General features: G+C 43.0%; 1 protein-coding gene across 6 annotated transcripts in view; it reads left to right on the top strand.

The window, feature by feature from the left end:
* The window catches only part of Cttnbp2 (cortactin binding protein 2), a 158,461-nt gene that overhangs the window by 92,182 nt on the left and 46,682 nt on the right, over window positions 1-19,597 (top strand). For all 6 annotated transcript variants that reach the window (XM_052720079.1, XM_052720077.1, XM_052720078.1 and 3 more), the window contains 2 exons: window positions 2,726-2,977; window positions 16,666-16,783. In XM_052720079.1, coding sequence (XP_052576039.1) covers window positions 2,726-2,977; window positions 16,666-16,783 — 370 coding nt within the window. The remainder of the gene's footprint in view (window positions 1-2,725; window positions 2,978-16,665; window positions 16,784-19,597) is intronic.

The raw sequence follows: 19,597 nt of genomic DNA, 5'->3' as shown, positions 1-19,597 counted from the left end.
GAACGCTAAAGGACAGCTGCACACGGAAGCAGGCTCCTCAGTTGTCCTTTCGCTTTAAGGATATTGAATTGGAAAGTGACCTCTGCTTGAGTCTCTACCTTGCTAGTTAAAAATTATGTCCATTTCACCTCATCAGTCATTCAAATTCTGAGGCTTGAAACAACAAAAAGAAAGAATAATGGAGCTATTAGTATTTCAGAATTAGAAACAATGAGCATGTAAGTTTTTATTCATTGAACAAATACTACTCTTGGAACTTTGATGTTATTATATAATTTCTCCAACAAGAACCTATCATTAATTATCAATATGAGCAAAGATAATGAGGCCAGGTATAAATATTTTCCATTGTGGGTTGAGCTCTACCATTCTATTGGTAGAGCTTAAAATCAAAACAAAACGCCAGAATTATGTTTATTCAATTTCAAATTTGTTAGAGATTTTTTTTTCTTCGAGACATCGTTTCTCTGTGTAGCTTTGTGCCTTTCCTGGAACTCACTCTGTAGCCCAGGCTGGCCTCGAACTCACAGAGATCCACTTGCCTCTGCCTCCCAAGTGCCGGGATTAAAGGCGTGCGCCACCACCGCCCAGCCTCAATTTCAAATTTGTATTCAATTTTGAAATTCTTATTATATGTGTATGGGAGTTTTTCTTGCAGGTGTGTCTGAATCACTTACATGCCTAGTTCCCATAGAGTTCAGAAGAAGTCATCAGATCCTGTGGAACTAGAGTTACAGGTGGTTGTGGGGGGTCATATGGGTGCTGGGAATTGAGCCCAGCTCCTCTAAAAGAACAGCCAGTGCTCTTAGCCACTGAGCCATCTCTCCAGATCCTGTTTGTTTCTTTAATCTGAAAAACGTAGTTTACTTTCATATTTCCTTGTTATTTTATGTATATTAAGAAATATATGGTATTTATTTATATATTTACTACTATATATATATATTCACTACAAAATCCTACCTTATAGATAAAAGAGAAATGAATTTTGCTGCATCAAACTGAGTAAGAAGTACAACATGGAAGGTTAAACCAGATCCTGTTGAGAACATAGATCCATGCCCTCTAGCTAAATTTGTTGAGCTGAACAGAATCTTTAGAAATACATAAATGCACAGTATAATTCATAGGTCTCAGAGGAATAATTATGTCTTATGCCTTTTAACGGTAAGGTAGCAAGAGAAAGTGGAATGTTGAAAGGTTTTTGTCTTGTCTTGTTTTTTTTTCCTAGAAAGTCTGCTTAGACTGTTAATTAGGAAGGTAATCGGCACTTACTCTCTGTGGCCTACATAAGGTTGGTATCCTAACGCTACAGAAAAAAGAAGGGGCCTGCTTTACCTGACTGACTCATACCCCCGCTCTAGATACTGACTCTGTGCTCTCGTCTGAGTCAACTGAACTTTACTGGCATGAGATCCAAAACAGAAAAAGGCAATGGAAAGGATCACAATACTTAGTGTACATTGAGATGGTTCTCACTTACTGGCTGATTTTCTTAGCTTTTACATCATTACGTAAAAAATTGTGCTGTTGTGGTATATACCTGTAATTCCAGCACTCAGGGGGCAGAGGCAAGAGGACTATATCAAGTTCCAGGCCAGCAAAGGCTGCATAGTGAGACCCTTTCTCAAAACACACATTGCAAAAAAAGAAAGAAAGAAAATACTGTAGCTCATTGAAATATATTTAATATAACAATATGGAATTCTATATGAAAATGATATTAAAGCTATAATGTAAAATAGAAAAAAATAAAGCCCCAAAGCGAGTCAATTCTTTGACAGAATCTTTAAAGACAAACAAGAACTCCTGTGGAATGGGCACACCCGCCTCTATGTCGGAATGAGAGGGGGAACACTTGTCAGGTTTAACTGCATCCCGCTCACTTGCTGGGCATGTTTGATAAGCTGGTGGGCTCTTCCCACTACGGACCCCACAGATGCACTTGTCTGGAGAGAGGCTTGGGGATCTGCATTTTTAACAAAGTCCCAGAGGGTACTGAGGCTGCGGGACTGAACCACTACCCTGAGACTGACTACTCTGGAAACCAGCTAGAGTGAGGAAGCGGGGCGGGGCAGAGCAATTCATTCTAGAAAATGGACTCAGTGATTTTAGGTGGAACGTTTTCTGAGGAAGTATGGACTGGAATACCTCTACAGTGAGCAGTCGCTGAGCAGTGAAACATCCAGTGAAAGATCTGGCTTTGTTTTTCCTGCATTGCTACCTTTCCTCTATTACCTGGAATCTCTCCTTCTGGAATAATTGGCATAAAAATGTTCGAATCCTTTGATCATTGTTGCCTTGAAGTAAAACTGGCTTTCAGCAGTGTTCTTCAGTGTATTACTAATTTACTAATACCATTGTTATTGCATACAGTTAAAAAATCTCATTAGGAAAACGTTCATTCCATTTTTAATACTAAATTGAGATTCTGGTTGGTCAAGCATAATACTCAGGAGACTAGGCAGTACCTGCTCATTCTAGATGGTGACTATTAGGTAGAAATGGTGATTTAACAGCAAATATGAATCACAGTTGTGGGAAATAGTGTCACCAAGGGAAATCAGAGAGCTCAAGTTCATCAGGACTCTTCAGGGGTGGACCACCTCCTTTCTTTGGTACAGTGGTTCCTGACCAAGAACATTTAGAGATGGGCTTCCAAATAACACTGTTTTCTACGTTCATGTTGTTATCAACGCTTTCCCCCTGGTCAATTTATTTTCAGGATGGCTGGACACCAATTCATGCAGCTGTGGACACTGGTAACGTGGACAGCCTCAAGCTCCTAATGTACCATAGAGTGCCAGCTCATGGAAACTCTTTGAGTGCAGAAGAGCCCAAGTCAGGCTTGTTCACCGTGAATGGAGGAGAGAGCCCTCCAGGTACATCTAAGCCTGTGGTTCCTGCCGACCTCATTAACCATGCTGACAAAGAAGGCTGGACAGCTGCCCATATCGCTGCTTCCAAAGGTTTCAAGGTGTGTCTGCTAGCAGCTGGCCTTATCACCCAGTTGTGAATTTGATGAGTGGCATAGCCATCTGCAATTGGTCCGGTGTGTTTAGACTGAGTAATTGGAAATGGAGTAATAGCATTGCAGAAGATGATGAGCTGCTGCTGGTACAAATTGTCTTTCATTTCTCTCCAGCAGATGTTTATGGTGAAGGACATAAGAGAATTTCATTTTTTAAAAAAATCTTTTATTTGGAGTCTTTCAATAACAAATATGAGAGTAATTTCAAATGTTTTATCTCATCTGTGTTAAGAAGGAAAGATTAGTATTAATGTAATTCATGGGTCATTTACAACCAAGGTCACATACTTGTTAAAGCACTGATATCTAGAGGGACACTCCGATTGTAGGCTATTGTCTTGTGCTCTTTCTATTAATAACAGTAGGCTTTACCAATAATATGGTATTAGAACACGCCTGAGTGTAGAGCACTATGCGTGCTAATATCTGAAGAAAAACTTTGTTCTTAGCTCTTAGACCAGTGGCAAGTGTTGGATAAGGAGACAAGAGAGAGTCCGAAGTGATGAACGGGCATCAGATCAGCCCCTCCATCAGTGATGTGGAAAAACAGACTATGCCCTTCACAGAGCAGGGTTTTTAGGAATAGTCACTTCAGGGACTGTTAGTTCTGAAGGAGGTAGAAATCGCTTGGGGTCCTGCCGACCACTGGAGACAGTAGTTCAGGTGGAGGAGAAAGAGAGTACACAGGGGAGCAGTGGCTAAGAGCCCAGACCGAGTCAGGTGAAACAGAAAGAAGGCAGCACTAGGAGCAGCACTGCTGGTGTTGGGGCCTTTGGTGACACTTCATCAGGAGCCGGACCTGAAATGACCAGTGACTGCGCAGCCAGTGGGAGGCCCTAGAACAATGAGATAAGTGGCGATCCAGTCTAAATTATTCAATTTAGCAACAGTATCTAGACCATTTGGGATACTGAACAAGCTGAGAGCAGGAAGAAGAAGACTGAGTTGTGGAAGGTGGTGAGAACAGAGGTAATGAGAATTATTACAGGCGGAAATGCTCAAGGATGAGGCTGAAGATGGTTTAGTGGTTAAAGTGCTTTTTGACCAATCATGAGGAACTGAGCTTTGATAAACAGTACCTACATGAAAGCTGGGTGTGGCGGCATGCTCTTGCAGCTCCAGTATTGAGGATATGGAAATGGACAGATCCCAGGGGCTTTCTGATCAGTCAGTCTAGCTGAAACACTGAACATCATGCTCAGGAAGATTCTGCCTCAAAAAATAAGTCAGAGAGCAACAGAAGAAGACACCCAAAGTCAATTTCTGGCCTTCACATGCACACACACAGGCATGTATGCACACACACACACACACACACACACACACACACACACACACACACGCCTCCACGCAAACATAGACTTGTAAACACACAGATAAATGTCCAGGGGTGGAACACAGCACACATGGAGAAGGAATGGAGCTGAATGGAAAGATACTATCTTTCAGGAAAGAGCAAAGAAAAAGCATTGATTGGTGAGATAGAAGGCAGTTTGGGCATGCTTGAATTAAGTACTACATTCACTCCTTCTACATGGAAACGCCTGTGTGGAGCTGTTAGATTTACTGCAGACACGTGGACTTCACAGTCTGATGTCTAAAAAGAGAGGGAAAAGGAAAAGCATAGTTTTGCTCAGTGCTTGTTAGCCCTATGGTTTCCCCATTCTACTCTTTGACACAAAAGAAATAAAAATTCTGAGAACTCAATGTGCATCGTTTTAGTGGAATGCATAGGGTGTAAAAGATTTTAGGAGACCTAAATGGGAAGTGTAAGTCATTTAAGTTTGAAAACGCAGTTACTCAGAGACTGGCAGTTTCGGTGACAAAAAGGTTCACGGAAAGACAGTTTGTTGCTCACAACCATTCCTTCAACTACAGCAAAACTCTGTAATGGCGATGGATGTAGCTGGTAAGAGTGGGTTATGAGTACACTCCGCCTGTAGGCACAACACAGCGGAACAGTCAGTGTATCCCTGACCTAAGGTGTTTGCCTACCTTACCTCTGTACCTCTTTTGCTTAGCCAACAGGAACCTCTGTACCTCTGTACCTCTTTTGCTTGGCCAACAGGAACCTCCTCCCCTGGGGAGCTAGCCTTCGGTGAAGGATGGTGCTCCTGCATGGTCACTTCAATATGAACTCTTTTGAGTCCCATAGTTTTGATGATCAAAGATGGTATTTCCATTGATCCCCCAGACCCTGACAGCAATAAATATTCCTTCAATGTTGTGTAACAGGAAATATGACCTCCTTTTCTCAGAATAGGATTCTTCTGTATCCTCTTATTTTTAAAAGCATAAGATCAATTTTTGATGCAAGATTTTAAGAAATGATTGACAACACACACCACTAAGCTGTTTAAATAATAGATTTTTTTTTAGCTCTGTAGTGGGCATTTAATCTTCCATTTTGACCTCTTTATTTTATGATTAGGATGTCTAAGCCTGAGAGGGTTTAATAGATAGCCATTGGGAATGAAGCCCAGATTTCCTGATCCGTTACTCTTTCTTACTCCACTTCCTTCCTTTCTAGTCAAAACTATTATAAAATATATCTGTATCACTTGTCTAAAACAATGTTTCCATTCTGTCCAAAATATCTTTCCCAGATTATCCATTTATAATAATTTGCTAAGGCTGGTTTTCCGAAACAATAAATCACAACCATCAGTGTGTGGTAGAATCACTCTACTCTAGCCACACAGGTCCTTAAAAATGATCTCAGCTGGTCTTATATGCTTTTCTAGTCTGTATAAAGCTCAAGAAACTTGGAAACATACATCCTGCGTATTCCTTCTCTTATGCAGATCCTAGATTTTTATTGATATTGTATGTGAGTGTGGATATAGATTATGCAGCTGGAAACACAACTCTACAAGGCAGGTTCATGAGTCAGATGTGGGGATATACATTTGGGTCTTGTTACTGCAGAAGCAACAATTAAAGCTGAAAATCTGGTGAGCTTTTAAAAAACAGGAGAAAATGGGGCCTTGGAATTGCTATTGTGAAGCCAGCAGGGAAGCAAACACCAGAGGGAAATACTAGGTGAGCATACTGGTTAGTTTTTGTTTGTTTGTTTTTTGTTGTTGTTTTGGTTTGGTTTGGGTTTTTTGTTTGTTTGTTTGTTTGTTTTTGTTTTTGTTTTTCAAGACAGGGATTCTCTGTGTAGTTTTGGTACCTGTCCTGGATCTCGCTCTGTAGACCAGGCTGGCCTTGAACACACAGAGATCTGCCTGGCTCTGCTTCCTGAGTGCTGGGATTAAAGGCATGCAGCACCACTGCCCAGCCATACTGGTTAGTTTTGTCAACTCCATAAGAATTAGTCACATGGGGAGAAGGAACCTTGATTGAGAAATTGCTTGCCTCAGATTGGGCTGTGAACCTGTGGAATATCTGTAGTGCATCGTCTTGATTTAATAATTGATGTAGGAAGGCCCACCCACTGTGGGTGGTGACCTATTCCTACCCCCACCTCTCTTAGCAAGTGGTCCTGGATTTTATAAGAAATCAAATTGAGCAAGCCAGTAAATAATTTCCCTCCATAGCCTCTCCTTCAGTTCCTGCCTCCCGGTCCTTGCTTGGAGTTCCTTCCCCAACTTCCCTCCATAATGGATTATAACTTGTTAGCTTTAACCTCTCTTCCCCAGGTTGCTGTTTGTCATGATGTTTTATCACATCAACAGAAACTCAAACTAGAAAAAGAGAGGGGAGGGAGAACTTAAACTGAGAGGGAGGGTGGTGAAGATCAGTAAAACAAAGTACACATTAAAATGCCGTAATGAAACTTCGCTCAGATTTCAACGGAGAAGTATGGGATTTTAGAGCTCGAAGGGACAGAGTTTACTCACTCCACCTCTGTGCATTGTATATGAATCAATGAAGTCTTGGGGAATGGTAAAATTAATTTCTCAAAGATGACTCATGGAGAGTTCCTCGCAGTCCTGAATGGTTTTCTTGTGGTTGAGTTTGTTCAGATAGGCACATCTGTCTAACCACAGATCTTCTCTCAAATTGGTTTCTGATTGCTCCACCAAGAGGTCGAACCAGGGATAAGCCCTTCTTGGTTTCCTTGCTTCCTGGAAATAGTTAAGAGAACTTTTTTTGCATATGTTTATTATTATTATTATTATTATTATTATTATTATTATTATTTAATCCTGATCTCAGTTTTCCCTCCCTCCTCTCTTCTCAGCAACTACCCCCACCTCCCCTCTGCCTCCATCCACTCCATCTCCAATTCTCTTCAGAAAGGGTAGACCTCCCATGGGTATCAGCCAACCATGGCATATCAAGTTGCAGAAAAACTAGGCACCACCCCCCTCATATTAAGGCTGAACAAGGCAGCCCAGTAGGAGGAAAAGTGTCCCAAACACCAGCAAAAGAGCCAGAGACAACCCCTGCTCCCTCTGTTAGGAGTCCTACAAGAACACCAAGCTACCCAATGTAACATATATGCAGAGGGTCTAAGTCAGACCCATGCAGGCTCCCTGGTTGTCAGTTCAGTCTCTGTGAGCCCTTATGAGCCCAGGTTAGTTGATTTGGGGGTTTCCTTGTGGTGTCCTTGACCCCTTTGGCTTCTACAATCCTTCCTCTCCCTCTTCCTCAGGATTGCCGGCTCCCAGCTCTGCCTGATATTTGGCTATGAGTCTCTGCATCTGATTCCATCAGTTGCTGAATGAAGCATCTCTGATGACTACTGGGCTGGGCACCAATCAATGAATATAGCAGAATATCATCAGGAACCATTTCACTGACTTTTAAAAAAAAATTTTGCCAGTTATGTTTGGTTCTATCCTAGGTTTCTGGACCATCCAGCCTCTGGGTCCTGGTACCCCTGGCAGTGTCAGGGCTGGGCTCCCTCTCATGGCATGGGTTTCAAGCTGAACCAGTCATTGGTTGGCCCCTCCTACAACTTCTGTGCCACCTTTACCCTAGCACATCTTGTAGGTAGGACAAATTGTAGATCAAAGGTTATGTGGCTGGATTGGTGTCCAAAACTCTCCACTGAAAGTCTTGCCTGGTTACAGAAGATGGAGGGTTCACGCTCTGAATTGAGGGTGGGGGCATCTCAGAGATGAACTAGAAGCACAGTACAATGGAAACTCTCAGGAATCAATGAAGATGACCCTAGGGAAGACTCCTAGTAATAGGGGATATGGAACCTGATAAAAGAACCTCTTAATGTAGCTCTCTCTCTCTCTCCTGTTATGAGACCTTTGAGAAGTTGAGGTCCTGCCAAAGAAATGAGGAGATTGAATTTGAGCTTTTCTGTCATGGATAAAAGGTTATGTTCCCAGACAAATCTTGTTTATTCATTAGTCTATTTATCTTTTGGGGGTTTTTTTGACCCCTTTGGTTTTGTTGTTCTTGGTTTGTTTGATATATGGTCTCCTCTACAGTCCAGATTGGTCTAGAATGGTCTGTGTAGCCTAGGCTAGCCTTAAACTCACAGAAATCTGTGATTTATATCCTCCCATGTGCTGGCCACCATGGCTAGTTTCCCAGAGTGTTTTCTCTTGGGGGATTGTGTGAGTGTCTTGCTGTAGGTCGGTCAGACTTTTAACTTACCTGTTGCCCAAGTCTGTGGCTTCCTCACTCCTACTCATCTGAGGCTCTCCTACCTTGTTTAATATTTTTAGTATCCAATGCAGTCTTCTTTCCCCTGGTCTTCTAATACTGCCCCATCCTTGCTTCCCCTCTGAATATGCTCTAGCAATTCCCAGGATCCATTCCAGGCGCTTCCTCCTGGGTTGGTTTGTTGGTTTTGTTTTAACAAGCTCATCCTGTTTTTAGCTTCAACTGTGTCTTCTGCAGTAACTAATCCCAAACTCAGATCCTCTTGTTAGACTTCTGTACCTTTCTTGTAGACTTTCCTTTCCAGCATCCCAGAAGTCATTTTTAGGCAAGCCCAGTGCCCTCTGGAAGACTGTGGCTCATCTGCTTCCATCTCTAAGGTACTCTTGCAGTGTGATAAGATCGTAGTCTGGGTCTTTGCCAGGCTTTTAGCCCTAGGAATATCAAACGTTTTCTCTTACCTTATAGCAACCACTTCTGTTCTTCAGGTGGCCAGGATGAGGTAGGATGAATGTGCAGAAAGGTTTGTACAGGACCCGAGATTTGTATTTTTCCCACTTAGGTCTTGGCTGCAAAATAGAAGTCACTGGAGTTTTTCCTTATTGCATAGAATCATGCAGCACGTTTAAAGAGGTGAAAGTCAGACAAGGTATCTAGAAGGCACAAAACCAAGAGGACCAGATGCCATTTAGAATAAATAGAAATCTGTTGTTTTAATTATGTGAACATGTGTGTATCTATATGTGGGAATGTGCACATGAGTACAGGTGCTCAGGAGGCCAGAGGCTTCAGATCCATCTGGAGCTGGAGTTTCAGGCTGTTGAGAGCTGCCCAACTTGGGTGCAGGGATCCGAACTCAAGGCCCTCTAAAAGAGCAGTAAGAGCTCTTAACACTGAACCATCTCTCCAGCCCTGAAATCTCTTTATTTTTACCTTCTGTGACCATTTTCTTTTCCCCTTAATTTTTAGTGAAAATAATTAATGCCATACCACCTGTTAACAAAGGGAAGGATTCCCTTAAATACTCATTCCAGAACATTGAGGGAAGGTCAAATGAATGCTTGCTTATTTGCAGCAGCAATGATTGACTGGCAGAAACCTAATGGGGACATAAACATAGCCATAACCACACTCAATCCCTCCCCCAAAATATGGAACTGTGATGTCTTCCACTTAAGGCTGTCACCTATCTGACTCTAAACTCCTTTTCCCCCTCACTCTGTACTTTCTTCATTGACACCCCACAAATACCGTCTCTCTGGACTCCAGAATCTTGTCTTTAAGTCTACTGAGTATTCTCTGAGACTGTTCAGGAAGGTTATTCGGAGTTCTCAGCTCATCTGCGTGCATCTCCAAGCATTTTGTTTGCCCACGGCGGTCCTGTTTGTGCTTCGTGTCCCAGTGGAACCGGTCATTGCAGGCTTTCACTCTTCAAACGTCTCAGCCTAGAGGGGGCCATGGCAGCCCTGTCGATGACCACATTTGCTTTTGACTCACCAAAAGACTCAACATGATTGCAACTCTGTCCGCTCACCTCTTCGTTTTCCTGAGCTGACAGCAGTACTGGCTTCCTGTGCTCACCTGTTCATTTTCCTTACTCCATGAGTTCAGATGAGTTCATTCCTCAGTAAATTAACTTTGATGATGTGCTTCCTCATTTACTCCATGCATCCTGTCCTCTTGACTTCTCGTCTGCCCTTTAGATGCATTCTCTACTCCATTGCAGTCCCCACCTCCTTTCTGCAGCTGTGGGTAGGACCTATCTAACTGCTAAATATGGTGACATAGCTTTCCTACTTCGTATCCTTTTATGGCTCTGTCACCCTCCTCGGAGTAGGGTTTCCTTAATGTAATGGTTAATCCCCTTCTCACTGGCCTCAGACAACAAACACATGCATTTCTCTCACCTTCCCTAGTGTGTGCTGTGTGTAACCCACATGCCTGACTGACCTCTCCCTGGCTTCACACCTACTGTCCCCCTAGTCTCAAATGGCTTCTTCACTGTCCTGACCCTGCTTGCCTGGAAAATATCTTGGTAAATGTTTCAGGCTCCGGAGTAGGGTGTTCCCAGGACACCTCTTCACACTTCACTTAAATGGTTTGTACTTTACTGTAATTGTTTGCATGTATCTCTCCCCTTCTTATTCCTCTAGAAGAGTTTCTTTTTCTCCTCTGTGTGTACTGTTCCTAGCAGAGACTCTGGCTCAGAAGTAGTTTCTTGAACCAATGGGTGAATAGACAAGTACAGCCCTTTTAGAATGTTCTGTTTCCTCACTCTCTTCCTTTCCAGTGTGTCTTTCCCAGGCATCCATCAGCATTTAAAACAGAGCTGATCATAGCATTTTCCTTGTCGCACACAGCCCCATGTCTACAGAAGAGCACCCACGCTGCTTAGTGCACAGCATTATAGATGCCCTCTGACAATTCTGTTTTGACCAGTTCACACCTACGTCTACCTACTTGCTTATGCCAGTGTGTCTATCTTAATAGCTTCTGCCTCCCCAGCCTGCAGAGCAGTGGGCACACCCACACCCAAAGGCTGTTCTCAGCACGTAGCTGGGTGTTTATCTGTGCATTTATGAACTTGTGTTTTCTTTCTTTTTCTCCCTCTGACCATTTGCAAGTTCCATCTCTCTACCAGGAATTTGATTTTATCTCTAGCACTTTGACCTTGGGGTTTGTACTCTATCTCCTCGGCACCGGTACCTTGCTTCTGAGCTATCCTTAAATGATGATGGAGGGTGGAGGAGACTTCTCATCATCCCTCAACATCTCTTCTGTTTGTTCTCTGTGATAGTGAATCCCTGCATTTGGCTGGGGCCTCCTGGTCCAAGATGAAGATTACATTCTGACAAATGGAATGTGAGTGGAAATGAAGCCCAGGACACAGGTTTTAGGTCTCTGTGGTAGCAGATGTATCTCCATAAGACTTCAATTTAAACTCGTCCATCTGGACACCTGGGTGGGACATTCAGGTCCATTTCTGCGGGTCGGCTACCCACCAACCCCACAGTTCCCCAGAGTTTTCTTGAGTGAGAGTAGCAGGAAATATTAGATAGAAGGATTTAGAGTGTGGAGATAAATAAGAAATACAGGATAGCCTCAAGAGGGCCTGGAACCTATTCCAACAGGCCCTGACTGTCTCTGCCCTAGGGTATTTCTAGAGACACCAAGGGGTGGAGCAAAAGACCTCCTCTCAGCACAGCCAAGTGCAGACCATCTCAGAAACCTGCACTCAGGCCCGTGGTCCAATCATCCTCCCTTTGCGGACCTGCTGGGTAAAGCCACGGGGAACCTGAAAATGGGCTCCCACACACTTCCCAGCATGTCTCCTCTTCATTCAGTACCTCATGGAAAGGGGAAAGGTGGATGTTTTTTTCTCCATTTTTCTTTCTTTCTACTTTTCTGTAAAGCAAAAATCCCCTGCTGTCACATCTATAGCTCTTTTGCTGTGGTTTAAATGAATGTTTCCCAAAGGCAGTGGGAGCTTTAAGAAGTGGGGCCAGTTAGGAATCTTCTGGTCTCATAGGATCTTTATTTTGAAGGGGATGTTGGGACCCTGACCCTTTCTCTTTCTTTCCTTTGCTTCCCAGTCAACATAGCGTTCTCAGTTTTGATCCCCCTCATGCCCCTGCCGTAATCTGCCACCTAATGAAAAGCCCACATAAGACCAGCAACTGACCAGCAATGGGCATCTCTGGGACTGACTGCAGACAGCCTCCCATCTTTTTACGTGTTTATGCTGGGTATTTGTTACAGTAACCTAGCGTGCCAGCCCTTTCTTCTTCATACTTTTCCCATATGTAACATAAAAGAAATCTTGGTGTATATGTGTATTTGTGTGTGTGTGTGTGTGTGTGTGTGTGTGTATGTGCATGTGAGTATGGATCCGTACATGTCATTCATGCATGTAGGCATCAAAGGACAGCTTCAGGTGTTGGTCCTAGCCTTCTACCTTCTTAGAGATACTACTCTCTTATTAGTCACTGCCCACACCAGTTTGACTGACAGCCCAGGGAGTGCCTGGCTCCGCCTCCCTTCTTGCTGTACCTTCTTGCTATGGGAGTCCTGGGACGCATACTCCCATATCCAGCTTTAGATGGGTCTTGGAGATCTAAAAGGTCCTCACACTTGCTAGGTAAGTCCTTTTTTGCTGAGCTGTTTCCCAGCCCTATATCAAACTCTTTATAGCTCTTTTCACTTCTCCATGATACATGGATAAATAGTCCCTGATTTATCCACAGAATGTGCAGCCTTAACATAGTGCCCCAATAGCACTTTACATATGTGTTTTGATAGTTAAATTAACAATATGTCACTCATTCACCATGTAACAGTATTTCAGTCATTGGTTCATAAAATACATGATAATGGAAATAAGAATATTCTGCCCAGATGACGTTCAGCCATCTCAGTATATGGAAGTGCAGTCTGTGATGTTTATGTAGCATGAATGACATAACAGTACATATCTCAGAAAATTACATGATTCATGACTATTCTTGCAAAGTGTCAGAAACTCTGCCTGGACATTAGCATGTGTTCCAATGTTATGTAGTAGCTGTAGTTGTTGGGAAGGACCTTCTGAGTCAAAGTCTTCATCTAGTTTGTGCTTCCCATGAGGTCTGTACAGCACCATAGGATTAGGCTTGTAGCAGTGTTTGGATTGGATGCTGTTATCCTCATGAACACATCTTCCATGCTCCCTTCTAGAAAAAGGCAGTACTTGTCATATTATGTCCCACTGCTGTACATGCAACTAGAATCAATCTAGTTTGGAGGTCAGGAATCAAAGAATCTTAATTTGAGACACTTGCAAATTTGTGTTGTAACTTTCTATCACTTAAAAAAATAATTTAACGTTATGTCACCTAAATTATATTTAGACTAATATTTGCTGTGGGCGCTGCTATCTTATAATGACTGTGTTGATTATAATAAATTACAGCTGCTAATAAACATGGGGACCTCAGTTCATGCCAAGCATCAAAGAACTCTGCAGCTTTGTTTAAGTCACAGAGCAGTCCTATGAAAGACATAATTCGAAACACATATAAAGAAATTCAATCAGGAATGCTATAAAAAGCCATGCCATGCTTTTCAATATGATTGTAGCCATTAGCATGATTCGAATCCAGGCTTGCTTCAGCATTTACTATCTTTTGCCACAAGTACTAACTTGTAGAATAATTGTGGCCTTTAAAAAACCTATTGTGATCCTGGGATTGCAACATTTTGTTCCCATATTGTATTCTATTGAAGCCTATTTGAGTAATGTCTCAGTTTGTATTATCCAAGTTTCTTATAGACTACCCTGTTGACTTAACTGACTTCACAGTAGTTTTAGAAATAATAACTTGATAACTAGTTTATAAAATAGGTGTTGCTTTCAGTTAATTTTTTAGCTCAGTGACTCTCTAAGTCTGATCCATAGACCCATGAAAGCCAGACTTTGGGGCTGGAGAGATAGCTCAGTGGTTAAGAGCACTTACTGCTCTTCCAGAGGTCCTGAGTTCAATTCCCAGCAACCACATGGTGTCTTACAACCACCCATAACGAGATCTAGCGCCCTCTTCTGGTCTGCAAGGACACATGCAGGCAGAATACTATATACATAATAAATAAATATTTAAAAAAAAAAAGAAAGCCAGACTTTGATGATGCGGCCCTCCAAACTAAGTGAAAACCAGCAGAGAGAAATAAACGTCCCAGGATGTTTCTTTGAAGGCAAGCAGGATTTCTTCATTTAGGGGTCTCCTAACAGAGCTCCTCCAGTTTGTAGGTCTAGTCTTAGATCCCATTAACACCCAAAAGAGTCCTCTATATCACCTATGCCCTCATATCAGCAAGGCTTCTGGTCACATTTCATTTTCATTGGTAGTTCCAACTTCCTTTTTGCTTTTCTTCCTGGTTCCTAGACACTCCTTGAGTTCATGAACTCCTTATTGTATGTAAAAGTGAATTTTGGAGCAATCTGAAGCAGCTGGAACTCACGCCTGCTCCCCCCCGGGAGTGGGAGTTGATACAGCCACTGTGAGAAGGACTTGCAGTGTGTCCTAATAGAGCACAGAGGCCTGGCCTGCTCTGCTGCAGTCCAGTGCCAGTACATACATCCTCAACTGTGCACCACCACAGGACACGCCCTGGAATGGTCATAGCAGAACCCAAATGTGCGTCAACAGAGAACAGATAAGTAATTTGTGGCATGTTTATGTCCAGGAATACCACACTGTAATGCTTTTTTAAGTCAAATTCAATTTTGACTAATAACACGTGGATGGATATTAGAGGTCATATTGAGTAAAAGAAGCTAAATGTAAAAGTGTACCTGCAGTATGCTTCCATTTATGCCGAGTTTAAAGATAAGCTGGAGCAATCACTAATGTTAAAAATCAGAAAATAGTTATGGAGCTAGGGACAGCTGAAGGTTGAGAAGGAGCATGGAGCGGCCAAAGGTTCCTTTCAAATTAGATTCACTTTGCGGCCATGTTTCCATGATTCATAGCAGTGTGCTCTTCATGGGGATATTGTAGTACAAGTAGACTATTTTACTGCTCTTAGGAAGGGAAAATGATTTTACAAACAAGAAAGTAAGTTCTACACCAAGGGTGAAAGTCTTATTGACTGTGCGGCAGAGTGCCTGGATGCATGCTTCCTGACAGGCTGTGGAATCCAAGGGCTGGGGGCAGAGGCACCTGCTGGCATATGTAAGCCACAAGAGTTCCATCCTCAGTACTGCAGAAGGAAGAGAAAGAAGGAAAGATTTCACAGGTACGGATATTTCAGTTACAGCAACTCAAATATACAGATTCCTCCTAGGTTTATCTACACGAGTGTGTGTGTGTGTGTGTGTGTGTGTGTGTGTGTGTGTGTGTGTGTGTGTGTCTTTCTGTGTTGCTTGAGTTTTCCTGCCTGGCCCACAGTCAGGACAAATCTCTCTTACCCGCCAGTCCCACAGCCTCTCAGACCCGACCAAGTAAACACAGAGACTTATGTTGGTTACAAACTGTATGGCCGTGGCAGGCTTCTTGCTAACTGTTCTTATAGCTTAAATTAATCCATTTCTATAAATCTATACCTTGCCACGTGGCTTGTGGCTTACCGGCATCTTCACATGCTGTTTGTCATCGTGGCGGCTGGCAGTGTCTCTGACTCAACCTTCCACTTCCCAGCTCTATTCTCCTCCTTGTCCCGCCTATACTTCCTGCCTGGCCACTGACCAATCAGTGATTTATTTATTGACCAATCAGCAACACATTTGACATACAGACCATCCCACAGCATTTCTGTCTGTCTGTCTGTGTTTCTGTTTACCTGTCTTTGAGGGAATATTAGGAAGGACATTGCCCAGTTTGGCTTCCAGTACCTTTTATTGTTTCTGGCCTATTCGGTGTTCTTATTATTCTTGTAAAAAAATAAAGGAAGGAAGGAAGGAAAGAAAGAAAGAAAAGGGAGAGACAGACAGACAGACAGACAGAACAAACTTACCTGGAGGCAGCAAGAAGCAGAAATCTTTGTTTTGTTTGGCCGAATTATCATGAAAGGGGTGTGGTCTGCTGGAGTCATTTCATTCTTTATTTCACTCTCGGGAACAACTGGTCAGTGAACACATGCGTGTGTGGCCGTCAGAGGACAGCTTTTGGGAGTTGGCTCTCTAATTCCACCACGTAAGTCTTGAGGACGGAATGTCTGTCATCAGGCTCGGCAACTGATGCCTCCACTGACTGAGCTATCTTCACTTCCGGTTTTGCTTTGTTTGTTTGTTTGTTTTTCTTTTGTTCTTTTCTCTCTGGCTGCCTCCCTGCATAGCCAAAGATGGCTTATACCATGATGGGTAAGCGCAAAACCATGTCAAGCCATATATATCCCAGACAGGTCTCAAACTCCCAACGTTCCTGCCTTCACCTCCAAAGTATGGGTATTACAGGGGTGTGCCACCGTGCCCAGCCTCAGACTATGAAGTCTTGATCAGCTAGTCATAGGCAACTGGCTTTCTTTCTTGGGTTTGCACTCGAGTTTATTGATTTGGGCATGGATATAACAGTGCTCTCTTGTCTTTACAGAACTGCCTAGAAATCTTGTGTAGGCATGGAGGGCTAGAGCCAGAAAGGAGAGACAAGTGCAATCGGACTGTGCATGATGTTGCCACTGATGACTGCAAGCATTTGCTGGAGAATCTGAGTAAGTGATATTCCAGCCTGTTCACCCACACCACTGGGGCCTCTGGAGCCCCGGGGAAGACGTCAGCGCAGCTCTAATGGACCCATCCTCTTAGCTTCTTCTGAGCCTTAGTTATAGCAAAACCACCTTTGATTATGTCATCAATGCTCCCCAGGTAAAATGAGTTTGCAAACGTCCTTTGCCATGCAAATAGTGCTAGCTCTTTCTTAGATTTTACTGACTTGATTACCCCCAACCCCACCCCCACCCCCAACTTTCTCTAGAGACATCCAACTGCCAGGTGAGAAATCCCAGCTGTGTGCTCTGCATCAGCTGGTCCTATTTAACCATGCCGAGAAGGTTGCCTCCCAACACTTGGTTACCTACCAGTCTTTGCAGCTAATTGGTGATCTCATGGGTGCCCTCCAGCTCTACAAGTACATGCTCCTCAGTACATTTTATGGAAAGTTTCCTTGTAGGCTTATGCATATAGAATGCCAGATCATAAAATATATAGAATGTATCGATTACCTCTCAATCCAGCCATTAAGCCAATTGTTTCAATGATTGGGATAAGCAAAATTTTAACATCTCAAATAATGCTTTAATCTTTAATTATACATTCAGATATGGACCCATTCTCTCCCTTGTTTCCCCTTTCTTCCTCTCCCTTCTTCCCTCCCTCTTTTCTCCCTTCCTTTTTTTCCTTCCTTTTAGAGCTTCTCTAGGTAACATTCCCTTACCTGAAACTCAGTACGTATACCAGACTGTCTTCAAACTCAGTGATCCTCCTGCCTCAACCTCCAGAGCGGTAAGAGGTGTGAACCACCAGAGCTATGTTAGACATGTATCCCATTTCCACCCCTTGCTCCCTAACCCCTCTCCCGACTTAATTACCTGCAAGGTGTCATTTGTGCCGCCCATATATGCACGGGCATGTGACATCACTGGACCATGTTTGACTTACCAGAGACCAACCACATCCTTAAAGAAAGCTGACTTTCCCTCCTGAAGCAACCTTCACCTGCGCAAAGCTAGGGGGTGGGTGCCCCAAGCCCCTCCCCCATAGATGATGGACTGTTGCCTGACTTGCTCTTGTGCAGCTCCAGTGACTGAATTCATGAGTGCGGTAGTCTTGTCATGTGCAGGGACTGTTTTGCCTTGGTCTTTCTTGGCCTCTGGATCTTATGCTTTCCTTCTTCCATGATGATTCCTGAGCCTGGAGTTCTGGAAAGGAATGTGACCAAAATAAAATAAAATAAAATAAAATGCCCCATTTATGACAATCAGTCTTTTAACTTTGACCAGTAGTGAATTCTGTATTTACTGGGAATGATCAATGCATAAAGAAAATTTCCAGTGTGGTCTGAGATAGGCACTAATTTGTGGGTATAGAGATAAAAACTTCAAGGTCCATTTAGCGAAATAATAGGTTCTCTCCTGGGGAATATGAGTTTCCTAAGGATTCTTGGTCAGGTTTATAGTACTAGCCATGTATTTTCTCCTGTGGAGTGGGCTTTATATCAGAAAGCAATTTGATACCAAAGCTCCTCAGCTAGGAGTAGGTGTCCCTAAGCCCCTCCTCCTTAGATGATGGACTGTTGAGTGGCTTGCTCTTGTGCAGGTCTTATCTAGACAGCCACAGTGACTGTGAATTCATGAGTGCATTCCAAACATACATTGCCTCTATTGCACCCAATAAGCATATCTTCTCAGTCTGCTCATTATTGTAGTTAGCAGATTTGGGAAGAGAGTCTATATGAGGAATTATCTAGATCAAGTTGGCCTATGTGCATGCCTGTGGGGGATTTTCCTGATTGTTAATTGATATAAGATGACCAAGACCATTGTGGGCAGCATTATTCCCTAGACAGAAAGTTGTGAACAATATAAGAAAAGAAAACTCTAGCTAGAGCAAAGAAGAAAGCAAACAAGGACCCATGCATTTATTCTTTTTTTGCTCTTGACTGTGGATATTAGTGTGAGTTCCTGCCTTGATTTTGCAGAAATGAAGAACTGTAATATGGAATTGTAAACCAGAAATCCCTGTCCTCCCTGATGTTGTCACAGCAACAGAAATGAACCTAGACATTCATCATAGGGACTTACCGTAGCTAGAGAATAACATATGATGTGAATTTTAGCTTTCAGCAGCTACTTTGTTGAGAATAGATATACCAAGTCATGTACAGAATCAAGGACAGCTGTTAAAACATAAAACATTTTCCAGTAGAATGGTAAAAGCAGTGGGTCATATTGGGGATTATAGCAGATGGGCCCATGAGAAAGAACATGGGTTCCAGAATACAGAATGAAGGGTCAGCAGAGCTCCATGATGAACAAAATATGGAGTAGAAAAGAGGGAAATCATGGCTCCTTCTAAGGGATCTGTCCAGGCAACTGTAAGGATGCAGTCATCACCACCCGTTACAGGGAAGACTATCTAGGGTGAGGCTGACTTGGCTAATAAAGACCAGGAGTTGTTTGGATGCATGCATTTGAGATGTCTATGTCAAGTCAGCAGAACTCTCGGGAAAAGTATGAGCTGGATATATAAGTTTGACAGTCAGCAGTCTGTCAGAGGTGTTTAAAGTTATCTGACTGAGAGATGGAGAGGTCACTGGGCGAGGGGGGAGGGGATGACACTAAAAACAGAAGACAGTTCTGAAACAGTCTGTCATTTAAAAGTCTTGACAAAGCAGAGGGGCCCGCGGGCGTAGGGGGGACTATTAAAGGGAAAAGAGCAGAGAGGTGTGAAGGGCTCAGAAACCACTGTGGGGAGCAGAGATCTCTGATAACTAGAAAATAAAGTAACGGTAAATGAGTGGAAAAGCC

The sequence above is a fragment of the Peromyscus californicus genome, unplaced genomic scaffold (assembly GCF_007827085.1).
Source record: "Peromyscus californicus insignis strain IS unplaced genomic scaffold, ASM782708v3 Scaffold_6__1_contigs__length_162567912, whole genome shotgun sequence".
NCBI lineage: Eukaryota > Metazoa > Chordata > Mammalia > Rodentia > Cricetidae > Peromyscus > Peromyscus californicus.
Note: the sequence above shows the minus strand (reverse complement) of the source record. Positions and strands in the feature narration are given on the sequence as shown.